Source organism: Pleurodeles waltl, chromosome 6 (genome assembly GCF_031143425.1).
Source record: "Pleurodeles waltl isolate 20211129_DDA chromosome 6, aPleWal1.hap1.20221129, whole genome shotgun sequence".
Classification (NCBI taxonomy): domain Eukaryota; kingdom Metazoa; phylum Chordata; class Amphibia; order Caudata; family Salamandridae; genus Pleurodeles; species Pleurodeles waltl.
In genome coordinates, this window is record NC_090445.1 from 1,180,062,529 (window position 1) to 1,180,080,142 (window position 17,614).

A 17,614-nucleotide genomic window follows, 5' to 3' on the forward strand; every position below is an offset into this window, starting at 1 on the left:
TGTCTAACCTTTACTTGCTGAAGGTTAGGTGCAAAGTTACTAAGTGTGAGGGCACCCTTGTACTAGGAAAGGTGCCCCCACGTAGTTCAGGGCCATTTATTGACTTACTGAGTGCAGGGATGCCATTACACGCGTGCACTACATATAGGTAAATACCTATATGCAGCTTCACAATGGTAACTCCGAATATGGCCATGTAAGGTGTCTAAGATCATGGAATTGTCCCCCCATTCCAAATCTGGTATTTGGGAGCCAATTCCATGCATCCTTGGGGCTCCACTATGGTAGTGCCAAAACAGCTCTCTGAGGCTTGCACTGCAGCTACAGCTGCTACCACCTCCCAGACAGGGTTCTGCCCTCCTGAGGTCTGAGCAGCTCAGTCCCAGGAAGGCAGAACAAAGCATTTCCTTTGGGAGCAGGGTGTTGCACCTTCTCCCTTTGGAAATAGGTGTTAGACTGGGGAGGAGTAGCCTCCCCCAGCCTCTGGAAATGCTTTGAACGGCACAGATGGTGTCCTCCTTGCATAAGCCAGACTACACTTGTTCAGGGACCCCTTGTCCCCTGCTCTGGCATGAAACTGGACAAAGGAAAGGGGAGTGACAAATTCCCTGTCCATCACCACCCCAGGCGTGGTGTCCAGAACTCCTCCAGTTTTCCCCGGTGTTAGCCATCTTGTTTTCCAAGGTGTGGGGACACTCAGGAGACCTCTGAGTGGCCATTGCCAGCAGTTGATGTCAGAGACTATCCCCACCTTCCCCCCCCCAGATAGGTGCATACCTGGATAGGTAGCCAATCCCTCTCTCAGGGCTATTTAGGGTCTCCCTGCAGGTTCCTCTTCAGATTCAGCTTGCAGGTTTCCTCCAGGAATCCTCTGCTTCAGCTTCTGTCCGTCGGATCAACCGCAGACTCCTCCAGGAACCGCTGCAACTGCAACAAAGTATCTAAAAAGGCTACTGTGACCCTGCAACGTCCGCTCCAGCCAGCAACAGTTTCCAAGGTGTGCACACTCTGGGGACTCCCTGTCTTCACCCTGCACCAGAAGGACCAAAAATTCTCCTTTGTAGTGACAAAGTCACTTCCCTGCTCCAGCAGGCACCTTCTAAGACAAGGACCGGTTCTCTGGAACTCCTTTCTTGGCGACGAGCATGCTCCCTGGAACACAGGTGGTGGAACCCTTTCGACAGACTGTCCTGAGCTCCAGCTGTCCAAATTGGGAGGAGGTAAGAGCTTCCCTTCCCCATTTGCACCGCGTCATCTCTACCTCCTGAGGCCTCTGTGCACTATTTGCAAGAATCCTTCATGCTCAGCATGGCCCAGGTCCTTAGCACTCTATCCTGTGACGCACAACTCGCTGAGTTGTTCACTGATGGTGTGGGACCTTCTTTTCTAGTGCTGCAGCAACCGCAATTTGCTCCTTCTTTGTCCCCATGTCCTGGGACCTCCGTGGGTGATGCCTGGTCATCTGTGGGTTTCCTCCAGTGTTGGGAGCCCCCTTTGCCTCCTCAGTCCGAGTTGAGGTACCCAGGTATCTCCTGGGTCCAGGCAGCACCATTTTGAAGCAAACCGCAACATTGCTTGAACCAAGGCTTGTTGGACGAATCCAGAGCTGCAACTTGCCTGCATCAAACATCTCGACTTGGGACATCCTTTGCATCATGCAGGAACCCTCAGCCATCTTCTTTGGTGCTTTTCTGCAGACTTCTTCTAACTGGAGAATCCTCTTTTGCACCATCTTCTAGGTTGGCAGAGGCTCCTGTCCTTCCTGGAATCTTCTGCGACTTCTGGACTTGGTCTCCTCTCTTCACAGGTCTTCAGGTCCAGGAATCCACCATTTGTTGCTTGCAGTCTTGCTTGGTTCTTGCAATAACTCTTATCACGATTTGTAGTGTGTCCTGAGGAAGCTTGCAGTACTTTATTCCTACTTTCCTAGGATCTGGGGTGGGGTATTACAGTCACCTTTGTGATTTTCTTACACTCCCAACGCCCCTCTACACATAACACTTGCCTAGGGGGGAATTTGTGATTCACATTTCACTTTCTTAGTATATGATTTGTGTTGCTCCTAGGCCTATTTCTTCCTATTGCATTCTGTAGGAGGCTGGCCTGGCTTATAGTGGGTACCAAGGGGTACTTACACTCTGTACCAGGTCCAGTTATCCCTTATTAGTGTAGAAGAGGTGTTTCTAGCAGCTTAGGCTGATAGAAGGTAGCTCTAGCAGAGCAGTTTATGCTGAACTAGGAGACATGCAAAGCTCCTACTATACCACTGGTGTCATATGCACAATATCATAAGAAAACACAATACACAGATATACTAAAAATAAAGGCACTTTATTTTTATGACAATATGCCAAAAGTATCTCAGTGAGTACCCTCAGTATGAGGATGCCAAATATACACAAGATATATGTACACAATACCAAAAATATGCAGTAATAGCAAAAGGAAGTAATGCAAGCAGTGTAAAGTTACAATAGATTGCAATAGGAGCACATAGGTATAGGGGCAACACAAACCATATACTCCAAAAGTGGAATGCGAACCACGAATGGACCCCAAACCTATGTGAGCTTGTAGAGGGTCGCTGGGACTGTAAGAAAACAGTGAGGGTTAGAAAAATCGCCCACCCCAAGACCCTGTAAGGTAGGTGTAAAGTGCACCTACAACCCCCAGAGAGCACAGAAGTCGTGATAGGGGGATTCTGCAAGGAAAACCAACACCAGCAAAGCAACAACAGTGGATTTCCGGACCCGAGTACCTGTGGAACAAGGGGACCAAGTCCAAGAGTCGCGATAGTGTCGAGAGTGGGCAGATGCCCAGGAAATGCCAGCTGAGGGTGCAAGGAAGCTGCCACCGGATGGAAGAAGATTTGTGTTCTGCAAGAACGAAGAGGACTAGGAACTTCCCCTTTGGAGGATGGATGTCCCACGTCGTGAAGAAGCTTGCAGAGGTGTTCCCACGCAGAAAGACCGCAAACAAGCCTTGCTAGCTGCAAGGGTCACGGTTAGGGTTTTTGGATACTGCTGTGGCCCAGGAGGGACCAGGATGTTGCCACTTGGATGAGGAGACAGAGGGGGCGCCCAGCAAGTCAGGGAGCCCTCACAGAAGCAGGTAGTACCCGCAGAAGTACCGGAACAGGCACTTAGAAGAGGAGTGAACCGGAGTCCACCTGAAGTCAGAAAAGGGAGTCCCACAACGCCGGAGGACAACTCAGAAGGTCGTGCACTGCAGGTTAGAGTGCTGGGGACCCAGGCTTGGCTGTGCACAAAGGAAATCCTGGAAGAGTGCACAGGAGCCGGAGTAGCTGCAAAACACGCGGTTCCCAGCAATGCTGTCTAGCATGGGGAGGCAAGGACTTACCTCCACCAAACTTGGACTGAAGAGTCAGTGGACTGTGGGAGTCACTTGGACAGAGTTGCTGAGTTCCAGGGACCACGCTCGTTGTGCTGAGAGGGGACCCAGAGGACCGGTGATGCAGTCTTTTGTTTCCTGCGGTTGCAGGGGGAAGATTCCGTCGACCCACGGGAGATTTCTTCAGAGCTCCTGGTGCAAGAAGGAGGCAGGCTACCCCCAGAGCATGCACCACCAGGAAACAGTCGAGAAAGCCGTCAGGATGAAGCGATACAAGGTTGCAGTAGTCGTCTTTGCTACTTTGTTGCAGTTTTGCAGGCGTCCTGAGCAGTCAGCGGTTGAACCTTTGGCAGAAGGTGAAGAGGGAGATGCAGAGGAACTCTGGTGAGCTCTTGCATTCAGTATCTGAATAATTCCCCAAAGCAGAGACCCTAAATAGCCAGAAAAGGAGGTTTGGGTACGAAGGAAGGAGGATAGGCTAGTCGGAAAGGTAAGAGCCTATCAGGAGGAGTCTTTGACGTCACCTGATGGCACTGGCCACTCAGAGCAGTCCAGTGTGCCAGCAACACCTCTGTTTCCAAGATGGCAGAGGTCTGGGGCACACTGGAGGAGCTCTGGGCACCTCCTCTGGGAGGTGCAGGTCAGGGGAGTGGTCACTCCCATTTCCTTTGTCCAGTTTCGCACCAGGGCTGGGGGAGCCCTAAACCGGTGTAGACTGGCTTATGCAGAGATGGGCAGCATCTGTGCCCATCAAAGCATTTCCAGAGGCTGGGGGAGGCTACTCCTCCCCAGCCATCACAACTATTTCCAAAGGGAGAGGGTGTTACACCCTCTCTCAGAGGAAATCCTTTGTTCTGCCTTCCTGGGCCAGGGCTGCCTGGACCCCAGGAGGGCAGAAACCTGTCTGAGCGGTTGGCAGCAGCAGCTGCAGTGCAAACCCTGTAAAGGCAGTCTGGCAGTACCTGGGTTCTGTGCTAGAGACCCGGGGGATCATGGAATTGTCTCCCCAATACCAGAATGGCATTGGGGTGACAATTCCATGATCTTAGACATGTTACATGGCCATGTTCGGAGTTACCATTGTGACGCTATACATAGGTAGTGACCTATGTATAGTGCACGCGTGTAATGGTGTCCCCGCACTCACAAAGTCCGGGGAATTTGCCCTGAATGATGTGGGGCACCTTGGCTAGTGCCAGGGTGCCCGCACACTAAGTAACTTTGCACCCAACCTTCACCAAGTGAAGGTTAGACATATAGGTGACTTATAAGTTACTTAAGTGCAGTGGTAAATGGCTGTGAAATAACGTGGATGTTATTTCACTCAGGCTGCACTGGCAGGCCTGTGTAAGAATTGTCAGATCTCCCTATGGGTGGCAAAAGAAATGCTGCAGCCCATAGGGATCTGCTGGAACCCCAATACCCTGGGTACCTCAGTACCATATACTAGGGAATTATAAGGGTGTTCCAGTATGCCAATGTGAATTGGTGAAATTGGTCACTAGCCTGTTAGTGACAAATGGAAAGCAGAGAGAGCATAACCACTGAGGTTCTGGTTAGCAGAGCCTCAGTGAGACAATTAGGCATCACACAGGGAACACATACATATAGGCCACAAACATATGAGCACTGGGGTCCTGGCTAGCAGCATCCCAGTGAGACAGTGAAAACACCCTGACATATACTCACAAACAGGCCAAAAGTGGGGGTAACAATGCTAGGAGGAGGCTACTTTCTCACACATTCTATGGTATTTTCTATTGTTTTCACTATTCTACGACTGTTTACTTACCTGATTTTGGTCTCTAGTGTATATATTGTGTATAATACTTACCTCCAGAAGGAGTATTACCTCTAAGATATTTTCGGCTTTGTGTCACTAAAATAAAGTACCTTTATTTTTGGTAACACTGAGTATTGTCTTTTATTGTGTATAGGTACTATGTAACTATAGCTGCATTGCAGGAGCTTTGCATGTCTCCTAGTTCAGCCTAAGCTGCTCTGCTACAGCTACCTCTAACAGCCTAAGCTGCTAGAACACTACCTACATTTCACTAATAAGGGATAACTGGACCTGGTATAAGGTGTAAGTACCTAGGGCAGGGCCAGCATTTGGGTGGTGCGCTCAGTGCGACTGCACAGGGCACTGACCTCAGGAGGTGCTGTGTTTAGCAATTACTTACGAAACGTGTGATTTAAAAGCACCTGCTGAAAAGTTCCTTGTGCGCTTAGCCTTAAAGAAACAATTAAAACCTCAAGATACCTCTAATGTTCCTGCTAAAGAGAGTGATTGGAGTTTTGCCTAGTGGCAGCTTTGACTCAACATAAAGTAGCATAGAGGGTTAATATGCCTGCTGCAAAAAACAGAACTATGGGGCATATTTAAGAAAAGTGGCACTGCATACAGTGCAGTGCCACTTTTCTTGAACCCCTTACCGCCCCCTAATGCCACCATGTGTGTGTCATATTTAAAATATGGTGCATCATGGCGGTAGTTAAGGGACTAGCGTCAGAATTTTTACGCTAGTCAGGTGCTTTGCAGGATTAGCGTCAAATTTTCACGCTAATCTTGCAAAGCACCCAGAGGCCCATTGTAACCAATGGAAGCCTCCTTTTGATGCCTGCTCTGAACAGGCGTTAAAAGTGCTGGGGAAAAAATGACGCAAAGAAATCGGACATTTTCTTGCTCCCCCCAACAGGGGGATGTACCCTTTGCATACATTATGCCTGGCGCAAGCATAATATAGTGTAAAGGGTTACAAAGTGGCACAATTCATGCATTGCGCCTCTTTGTAAATATGGCACAGCGTTTTGTGCCTTTTAATTCCACATTAGTGTATTAAAATGACAATAATGTGGTGTTAGAATGGCACTAGGGGCTCTTAAATATGCCCCTATGGGCAGTGCTTAATTTGTGTTCGTTGTTTCCGGTGCAGAGCACCAGCACTTATTTTTGAGGGCCTGCGCTTATTTTTCTGCTTCAAGCATTTAGTACGAGATAAAGACACATATAGGAAAGTCTGAGGAAGAGAAAAACGAAAAAGCGTCACAATGGGGAAAAAGCAGAAATCCGCAAGAGTGAGCTGAAGGGGGGCAGGAAGTGCCTGTAAATGGTTTGAAGAGGCCCGAGATGGCCTCAGGATTATGCTGCCTCTGTTTTAAGTGTTCACACATTTAATTGCAGCATCCGCGTGTTTAAGAGGAGGGCATTGGCCACCAGCACCTTTTTTATTTACAAATTAAGCACTGCCTTATGGGGCATATTTGAAAGAAGTGATGCTGCACACAGTGCTCCGCCACGTTTCTTGTGCCCCTTAGCACCCCCACTAACACCATCAAGTGTGCATCATATTTAAAATATGGAGCACCATGGCAGTAGCTAGAGGACTAGCTTCAGACTTTTATATGCTAGTCCGGCGCTTTGCAAGATTAGTATCAAAAATGTTGAAGCTAATCCTGCAAAGCACCCAGAGGCCATTTGTAACCAATGGAAGCTTCCTTTTAATGCCTTCTCTGAGCAGGCGTTAAAAGTGCCGGAAAAAAATGATGCAAAGAAATCTGTCAGATTATCTTAAAATTACACTAATGTGGCGTTATAATGGAACTAGGGGCTCTTAAATATGCCCCTATATTTTATGTGGCTAGCAGAGTGGATTAGTAAAGCCAGTCTTTACAAGTGCTTTAAAACACATGAATGTATGTAAAAGGGGAGCAATGGAGAGATGAGGGGCACATTTTCCAGTGGTAGTGAGTGAAACAGAGGAGGAGGTCATGGGGTGGGGACGCAACAATAAACTGTTGCACAAGGCGTCACCAGTCCTAAAGCAGTCTGTGACCTAGGGTTCCCACTACAAACCAGGCCAGCCTCCTACAAGGGACTGTGAGTAAAGGTGACCTGTTATGAGTTCATAAAAACCTGTCATCACGCCCTTGAAGCTACCTCAACTCTTAAGGTAGGACAGCACTTGTGAGTTCTGCAGGGTCCTCGATCGAGGTCCCAAGCATCGCTATAGGCAGTTTTGCAGCTGGAGACGCTTCCACTCCTGGTAGGGCAATGATCCCATCTGATGATTCCTGCTGCACGCCATTGTTCCCATTGGAAGGTCTTCTTTCCCCAACCAGGAACCAGTCATTATCCCATAAGGGAACATTTTTGTGCAGGCGCGGGGGAACACCGAGGGGTGGTGTGCTTTGCTTCAGGATGTGTGCATGGTAAGGAATATCGGATTGCAAAGATGTGATTGTGACGGGTCCTCGCTATATAAAAGTCAGAGACTGGATCCACTTGAGAGTATTAATCATTCAGTTATGACCCATTATTGTGGATCCACCCTGATAGGTAGCATGTATGCCAGGTGTGAGAATTGGAGGGTCAGGGCATAGTGTTCTTTAGTGTAAATACATCAAGCACTGAGTCCGAATTACAAGGTATGTCGTGTTGCTTCTACTATCTAACATAAATACTACTTCAACTAATCACCAAAACCCAATGGGAACACAAATTGAGCAATATAGCCGTACAGAAAATACTTTGGCATGATGGACAGTGTGTCCAAGTAATGGTAAATCCTACGAAAATTATGAAAGGCCTTGTCTGATGTGGGATGACCCAAATACTGCTCTCTCTGTACTCGTCCTTACATGTCCCTTTTTTAAAGTGTTAGTAACATGAGGTCTGCAAGACAGCTGAAGTGTTTAGTTGGGTTTAGTTTAGACAAAACTGTGCATTAAATACTTGTACCAAGGTTAATATATACCAGAGGAGGAGAATGAAGAGGATCACTCAAATTGGTGCTGGCATTGGAGAAGCATGGGTTGTGAAAACTGGGTGCGGGGCGGACTAGCAGATGCACAGGGTGTTGTTTGGACTCGGGGGGAGCACTGAGTGATGGTAAGACTTGGGGAAGGTGCTATGGCTTTGGCCTGTCAGAACAGAAGGGAGCATGGGGTGAGTTTTTTTTCTTCTTTATTAAACTATGAAAGATCTAGTATGTATTTATAATAAAAAATAATACTGTTATTAAAGGAAAAAACACGTGAACAAAAGGAAGCAGAACTTATCCCCAAAGTCCAAGAAGCTGTCAATTATGGATTGCAAGTGTTGGAGAGCGCCTTTGAGCAATTGGACATCAAGGCCGGAAATTCAGATTCAGAAGAGGAAGAAGTTAATGAACGAGTTGAACCAATACTTGAGCCTAAGGTAAGATCACTTTCTCTCTCTGTAGAGTCACTAAAAGATCTCTTTCTAATAAGGCCAATTCTTCCTATTGAAAGCCTCCAGGTAGTGACTCATGAACTCCACTGGTCATGTCTCACATATCCCTCGATGTTTAAAAACGAGAGAATGTGTATATAAAATTATAGATGGGTAGCTGTATGTAACTGGATTGGTTTTTACCAAGAGGTTCCAGATGAGATTTAAAAAGACTATATTCAATTGTCTATAATGTAATTTGGAACCATTACTTGGAAAATCTCTATGTTAGCTACAATTGGATGTTGTGTACGACCCCTCCAGATTTTGTTTCCTTGCTAAATTGATCATATGGATCAGCTGCACAGGGGTAGAGAAGACATCAGGAAACCTTGAACAACATGGCCTCATCTCCCTCCTAACCCCCCAAAACTACTACAGAAGCAAAATAGTACACATCTTGTGTACAGCTTGTGCCCTGCCCCCACTCACCTCCACTAGTATCTGTCGCTCTTTCTATCCTACCCCACTCAAATATTTGAGAAAAGAACCATACATGCTATTGCTCTTCCCAACAGTCTTAACAGTACCCTTCCCTCACTCAAATGCAAGCAAATACATGGCCTTCTGCCAAACCTCATCCTCCACCACGTCAATGCCACCCTACCATCCCTCTATTTAAAAAGAAGCAAATGACTGAAGTCCCGCTGCCCTCCTACCTAACCACTGTAATACCCTTATACTCCCAAACATCTAGTAGATCAGTGCTTCGCATCATAACCACTTTCCTCATCACCCTATGCAGATTCCCTAACTCTTCTCTCCTATTGAAGAGCAGTGAACTAGGGCCTCATTGACGGTGTCTGTGGAAGAGTTGCTATTTGTGTCCTGGAATCTTCTCTCACCATGGACCTACGCAGACCTTTGCTGACTGGGGAGCTGGGGGATGACGTCCCCCATCCGAAAACCTGAGTGTGGTGGTAGAGATTACAATCTCGTCAGTTGGGTATTTCACTGCCTCCCTCGAGTATCTGGTGACCTGGGGATCACCAGACACTCGTGGTGAATCGGCATCAAGAAGCTCAGTCCTAGGAGCCTGATTTTCCACTGTTTTAATTCCAGAACTATTACAAACAAAGCTCATTTCTTCACTGCTCTGACTGACTCTAAGCCGAATAACTGTTTTTTTAAAATCCATGTTCATAATAGTGGCTGAAGCACACACAACATAATGCTTATAGCTGTGACACAGTTCGGTTCCGTCTGTAAGGGGCATTGGAGAACCTAAATGAGAGCTTTTCTAATTATACCAGGAGCATTTTAAACACGTTGCAGTAGTGTGAAAGGAATTTAGTTGAGACTTGATTACTAAAACCAGGTTGTGTTACAAAGTGTGGTTGAGCATGAAAGTATGTCGGTACTAGACAGCACACTGTATGTTTCACTTTCAAATTTTTAAAATACCTATATTTATAGTTTGAGGCATAGGGATTTGGCCTGTACCAAAGGTTTGTTTCCATGTGACCTAGCCCATACTAGAAGTCAGCGTTCCAAAGTATAGAAGCTCTGTCTGTCTTTTTTGACTTACTTTATTTGTTCTTTAACAATCATGTTGTTTGGGTGAGGTAAGGAATCCTTTAATGGCTGAAGTGACGATTCCTTTATGGGTGCCCCAGTAGGTACTTACTTTCCTTTTTACTCTACTATTTTGCTTGAACCTGGCTGAATGATGAGACTTGACAAATATATTTTTTATTTCTTCCAGGACCTTTATATTGATAGACCATTACCCTACATTATCGGCTCTCAGCTGTTCATGGAACAAGAAGACGTTGGTCTCGGAGAGTTCTCTAGTGAAGGTGATTTGTTTGACCCATTTACTACTACATTAGTTGTGATCGCTGTTACTGCATATAAGCCAGAAAGTTAGCACATTTAGTTAAAGGCTTGCTGCTGATTTCCACTGTGATTTGCAGGCCACAGGTTTGAATCACTGCAAGGCCATCTGAAAAGCCCTCCTCTGTTTTCCATGCTAATACATTGAGCACCATTACATTTGATGATAGTAACACCTGTTATTTGCAATGCTTCTAACCAGCAAAATCGGGTAAAGAAGCCTTTTTAAAATATGTTTTTGTTATTATTAGTGTTGTATAATGCATTTCTTGATCAAGAAAATATAATTCACAAGCAAAGTCCAGCATCTTTATATCACACCTTCTCTCTTGGTTGGACTTTAACGAAATTTTGCCACAGCTTTCTTTAACTAGTGTATTCCTTTGTGTTGCTCACCTGCTGCTCCTAGGTGGATTCTTCAGGGCATTTATCATGGATGCATGTAATCAAGTATTAGGCTGAACTAGGAGACATACAAAGCTCCTGCAATTTCAATTATAGTTATACAGTACTTATACACAAGTAAAGACAATACTCAGTGTTACAAAAATAAAGGTATTTATTTGGGTAACACAGTACCAAAAATATCTTATAGACAATACTTCTTCTGGAGGTAAGTATTATACACAATATGTACAATAGACACCAAAATTAGACAAGTAAATAGTCATAGAACAATGCAAACAGTAGGAAATCCTATAGAATGCAATGGGAGAAAATGGGTCTAGGGGCAACGCACACCATATACTATGAAAGTGGAATGTGAATCACAAATTCCCCCCTAGACAAGTGTAGTGTGTAGAGAATCACTGGGAGAGTAAGAATACAGTAAAGGTAAGTAAATTACCCCACCCCAGAGCCCAGGAAAGTAGCAGTAAAGTACTGCAAGTTTCCTTAGGACACACTACAAGTCATGATTAGAGTTATTGCAAGAACCAAGCAAGACTGCAAACAACAAATGGTGGGTTCCTGGACCTGAAGACCTGCAAAGGAAGGAGACCAAGTCCAGAAGTCAGAAGAAGTTCCGGGAAGGACAGGAGCCCCTGCCAACCCAGAAGAGGGTGCAAAAGAAGAGTCCCCGGTTGGACGAATACTGCAGAAATGCACCCAAGGAAGATGTCGGCGGGTTCCTGCATGATAAAATGGATGTCCCACGTAGAGATGTTGGATGCAGGCGAGTTTTGGCGCTGGATTCGTCCAACAAGCCTTGGTTCCAGCAAAGTCGCGTTTTGCATCAAAGTGGCGCTGTCTGTTCCCAGGAGGGACAAGGGTGCCTCAACTCTGCGTGAGAAGGAAGAGGGGGCTCTCAGCACTTCAGAGAGTCCTCAGTCGACCACATGGCACCCACGGGAGTCCCAGGACATGGGGAGAAAGGAGGTGCAAAATGCGGTTGGTGCAGCACTACAAAGGAAGGTCCGACGCGGCCGGAGGTTAACTCGGCGAGATGAGCGTCGCAGGATAGAGTGCTGGGGACGTGGGCCAGGCTGTGCACAAAGGAATTTTGCAAATAGAGAGCACAGAGGCCTCAGGAGGTGAAGAAGATGCGATGCACGGGGGTATTGTCATACTCGGGGAAGGCAAGCTCTTACCTCCTTGAAATAGGGACAGCAGGATCTTAGAACAGTCTGTGTCGAATGGGTCCACCACCTGTGTTCCAAGGAGCACCCTCGTTGCCAGGAGAGGAGTCCAAGAGAACCGGTCGTCGTCTTAGAAGGTGCCTGCAGGAGCGGGTGAGTGACTCTGTCACTCCACGGGAGATTTCTTTGGTCCTTCTGGTGCAGGGTGAAGACAGGGAGTCCCCAGAGCGTGCACACCGTGGAAACTGTTGCCGTTGCTGGCTGGAGCTGAAGTTGCAGAGGAAAAGTAGCCTTTCTGGATACTTTGTTGCTGTTTCAGCGGTTCCTGGAGCAGTCTGCGGTCGACCCCAGGTCAGAGGATGAAGTAGAAGTTGCAGAGGATTCCTGCTGGAAACTTGCAAGTAGAATCTGAAGAGAAACCCACTGGAGAGACCCTAAATAGCCCTGAGAGGGGGATTGGCTACCTTATCAGGTATGCACCTATCAGGAGAGGTCTCTAATCACCTGCTGGCACTGGCCACTCAGAGGCCTTCTGAGTGTCCCCACACCTTGGAAAACAAGATGGCTGAGGTCTGGGTGACACTGGAGAAGCTCTGGTCACCACCCCAGGGGTGGTGATGGACAGGGGAGTAGTCACTCCACTTTCGTTTGCCCAGGTTCGCACCAGAGCAGGGACTGGGGTCCCTGAACCGGTGTAGACTGGCTGACTCGAGCAGGGCACCATCTGTGCCATTCAAAGCATTTCCAGAGGCTGGGGGAGGCTACCCCTCCCCAGCCTGTAACACCTATTTCCAAAGGGAGAGGGTGTAACACCCTGCTCCCAACGGAAATGCTTTATTATGCCTTCCTGGGACTGAGCTGCTCAGACCCCAGGAAGGCAGAACCATGTCTGTGAGGTGGCAGCAGCTGGAGCTGCAATGCAAACCTCAGAGCTGGTTTGGCAGTACTGGGAGTCCATGGTGGAGCCCCCAGGATGCATGGAATTGGCTCCCTAATACCAGATTTGGAATGGAGGGACAATTCCATGATCTTAGACACCTTACATGGCCATATTCGGAGTTACCATTGTGAAGCTACGGATAGGTATTGATCTATATGTAGTGCATGTGTGTAATGGCGTCCCCGCACTCAGAGTCCCGGGAATTGGCCCTTAACTGTGTGGGGGCACCTTTGCTAGTGCGAGGGTGCCCTCACACTTAGTAGCCTTGCACCTAACCTTCATTAAATGAGGGTTAGACCTATAGGTGACTTATAAGTTACTTAAGTGCAGTGAAAATTACTTTGAAATAGTGTGTGCACTATTTCACGCAGGCTGCAATGGCAGGCCCGTGGAAGGGTTTGTCTGAGCTCCTTATGGGTGGCAAAAGAAATGCTGCAGCCCATAAGGATCTCCTGGAACCCTAATGCCCTGCACACCTAGCAACCATTTACTAGGGACTTATAAGGGGGGGGTCCAGTGTGCCAATTGAAATTGGTAAATGAAGTCACTAGCCTATAGTGACAAATTTAAAAGCAGAGAGAGCATAAGCACTGAGGTTCTCTTTAGCAGAGCCTCAGTGACACAGTTAAGCACTACTGACAACACACACATTAGGCATAAATTATGAGCACTGGGGTCCTGACTAGCAGGATCCCAGTGAGACAGGCAAAAACATACTGACATATGTGTTAAAATGGGGGTAACATGCCAAGAAAGATGGTACTTTCCTACAGCCTCAAAGTGCATTCTTCTGGGTTGTTGGTCCGGAATTATTCTGCTGAGCACGTCTGCCTGTAAAAAGCAACATTCCTGGGGAAAGCAGATGCTGAAATTTCCCAGGCACTGTTCTTTCTTGCTGTCAAAGACCTGAATGTGACTTGTAAGGATTGGGCATTAGGCTATTTGTGACCAGGTGCATTTCCTTCTCAAGTCTGTCTAGTTTTATTTGTTTGTAGATCTGCACCTTCATCATCTCCTTTGGGACTTGACTGGCTACAACAAGAATATGCCGTAGGGTTGCTTCCCTGTGCCTCCTGGGAAAACTTTAAAGAACGTGTGCCACAGTCATGTTTCTTTTGTGCATTGCTGTGGGTTACTTCTCCATTGTTAGATCGTTTTCAGTGGCTGCCTATTGCCAGACCATTCTTCAGCATTACTCTATGTTGTCTCTAGGTGGACTGTAAAGAGCATTTATAATGGCTACCTTTAATCCGGGACATCCTATTGGTTACTCCTTTTTTCCTCTCTCAGCTGATCTAATTTTCTTTGGATGCCTGTGAACCGGCACTCTCATGTACTCTTCTGTGGCTCAAAAGAGGACTGAATAGAACATTTACCCTCACTGCCTTAATTATTGCTTTCCTCTGGGTTGCTTTTCTTGTGCTTAAATCCAACCAAGAGCAGCAACATTGCCCTCTCTGGGATGGTAGGCAAGTCCAAATACATAGCTGTATATTACTCTTCCCTATGCTCAATCACAGTGACGTGAGGAGTGAATTTCAATCCGCATTAAGCATGACCAAAGTGCTTTCAGCATAGATCACAAACATAACCAACATTCTTAGCACCAGACACAAAAATAAATGAAGGTAAAGATTTTGCCTTCTGTCCCTCACCCTTTCTTCCATCACCTGCTTAGCAGCAGTTACCTTGTGTCAGGAAAAGAGCTCCACTATGGTTACTCTCAACAACGCCAAAATATTTACTATTTAGGCCACTCTGCAATTTAACATCTTCTCAACCAAGCAAGCTCCCATCTAATAGCATATGCTTTGGGTTTTTGTGTAGTGTGTGAGTAGGCATATAAATGGATCTACAAGATAATCTAGATAATCTTTGACCTTGAACTGCAAAGCATGCAGTCCAATGATGTTGGCTTGAGGCACACATTACGCTTTCTGATTAGGTGCTGCAATAAAAACATGCCCATGCATGAGCAACACCAAATCATTATTTTCCAGAACAAATGTTATTGTAGTTGTGAAATCTGACTCTTATGTAGTGGGTAGACAATTTAAGAGTGGGGTTGGTCATCCAAGAAGTACAGACAATGCATTTTTCTATATCACTAATCAATTATTTTAGGTGTTCCTTGCCATTGTGATGGTGTACAGAAAGAGACATCTGTAAATCTACCTTGGCAATGGAATATTCACCCTGTAATAGTCCCCAGGTGCCAGTATAGATCTTGACATTTTCCAAATCAGTGGTACTGTATGTATGTAGCTGGCATTGTGCTGCTGTGCATTGGATCCAACCTGTCAGGAAAGTGACTGAGTGAAGCCAGCTATAAGCAGTGACTTCAGTTCCTTTACCAACCTTCTAACACAGATCTGATGCCCTTCTCCCACATTTGGCGGGCTTTCAGATGACTCAATTTTTTTCAGTATGCTAGGGAACAATGTCCCCACCAGAAATTACAGGAATCAAGTCATGCTGCAGAAAGCAGATGTAAATTTTTCTATTTTTTATTTCTCTTTCTATTTGAGACTAGGAGCAAAGCAGTATGTCACTAAGCACTAGAGGTTGTGGCCTTCACACATTTCCACTCATGCTCTAAGTCACTGGCCCACAGTTTGTCTCTGGGCCGCTCCTGGCATGGCTCCATTTCCCACTCCAAGTCTTCCAGTAAGTCCAAGACAAACTGCAAACCTAAAAAAGCAAATCAGAATTTAACCCCATCCCATTACTCTGAATCCAAAGAGAAGAGAAGGTACATGGGCATCAAGATGCAAATCATATTTTGTCAAGGCCACAGGTCACTGAGCTGATTCCTTAGCTGCTCCCAACATGCACTGGGTTCCTCAAGCTGTTGTCAACCCTGCAGCAGATCAAGGCCTTCAAAGAGTCCATGTTTCCTCTGCTGCGACTTTAGGCCCCACTGAACCACAGGGGCTTTCAGTCAGGTTATCTCTAGCATGTCCTACTTGGGTGCACTATTACCGGACCTTTACCAACTCCGCTGCAGACTTTTACTCCAGACCCATGATGCACAGTGGTTCTGGCCACTCTGATGCCAGTGGATGAACTGGTGCTGATGCCCATGTTGTTGTAGTTGGACTCTTGCTCCTAAGCGAGAATGCTGGTTTAGGGGTGACAGCACTTTTGTTTGTAGGTGACCAAACCACTCCTACAACAAGTCGCAACTGTCGGCCCAACCCTCCCGGCTCACTAGCAGTACCTCAGTAGAACTCAGTAAGCAAAGGTGATTTCTGGCAGCCTTACGCATGGACTCTAGATTAGACCTCTGAGGGGAGTAGTGGTGAAACAAAAGTTACCCTTTTCTCTTGTTAGAAACAAGTCACACACAGGCAGTGAAGGAGATCCAGCAAAGTTTTTAATTTATTTATTGAAAAGACTGCAATCTGTGATACAACGCATATGATTAGGATAATGAGCAGTAGAAGAAACAATTGTGAAGATGAGAGTTGTGAATATAAAGACCTCCACCATCTTACAATATATACGTGAGATATAAAATTCCTAGCATAGAGAACATGATCTCTAACCTGATGAGAGCTAGTTATGATAAACCTAATCTGCTAGTACCATGTCCATGAGAAGGCCCCCCACCCTACCCTTGTTACCTTGGAATGAGGTATCTAGGTCAAACTCTGTGGTGACACAAAGGCTGAGCCCTGCAGCAGGGTGACATGCAGTGTAGATTGCATCTGGAAGGAACTCCTCTAAAGACCTTGTCCGTGTGAGATATATTTATATGGATCATGTAACATTGCTAACGCAGGTATGTTCCTAAAAAAAACTGATAAGGAGGCAGACTTGTGGCGACAATTATATAAACAATCCCCAACAGGTGTACATCATGTTCCTGTCGGAAGTAAGTGAGAAAGAGACCTGATAACAATACCTATGTAGATACTGATCATGACCCTGATAATGACCCTTTTACAGATAATAAAAATCAAAACATCTTTATAAAATATAAACAATGGCATCCATCTTAAAATAAATAATATAATAAATGAAATAAAACAGAGCAAGCTAAGTAAGTTAAGTCACTAGATGATGGAGCATAGGCCTGCAAGCCAAAAGGCCACGCTAAACTCCTGAGTCCCAATAAGAACTCAAATGGATTCACCACAACCTCCCATTGGCAAAACAAGGATGCTTACTCTCTAGCAAGGGTCCATGTGTCCAAAGCTAAAATGCTCTGAGCTGAAATGTCTAAAATCTAATTAAAAACTAAGCTTAAAACATCCAGAAAGATAAAATGTCAACCATGACAAGCACAACAGGCCAAATGTGAGCCGAATTAATGAGATAATATGGTGAAAAGTTAAAACCATTTTGAAAAAGCCTAATGGTTGAATCATTCAACAATAATCATGGTTTTAAAGAATGTCTTCAAAGTCATTGAATGGGAGTGCATCCCACTCCACATTGTCAGATGTCAAATTGATCACTAGATTGGCTGACGGATCCACGGAGCAAAAGTGCACAGGTACTTTACACGCAGGATTACTCCCGTAGGCAGCACCATCTTTCGTCCCAGATGCCGTAGGAGCCAAATAGTTCACAAGCAGTGGCTCATAAGTGGCCTTGTGAATCAATCTGTCTCATGGGGCACAACAGTGAATGAACCCTCACTGGGAACAT

At 46.0% G+C, this 17,614-nt stretch overlaps 1 protein-coding gene across 7 annotated transcripts in view; it reads left to right on the forward strand.

The window, feature by feature from the left end:
* The window catches only part of LOC138300721 (WASH complex subunit 2-like), a 780,011-nt gene that overhangs the window by 34,213 nt on the left and 728,184 nt on the right, over window positions 1–17,614 (forward strand). For all 7 annotated transcript variants that reach the window (XM_069240414.1, XM_069240416.1, XM_069240417.1 and 4 more), the window contains exons 4-5: window positions 8,378–8,551; window positions 10,311–10,404. In XM_069240414.1, coding sequence (XP_069096515.1) covers window positions 8,378–8,551; window positions 10,311–10,404 — 268 coding nt within the window. The remainder of the gene's footprint in view (window positions 1–8,377; window positions 8,552–10,310; window positions 10,405–17,614) is intronic.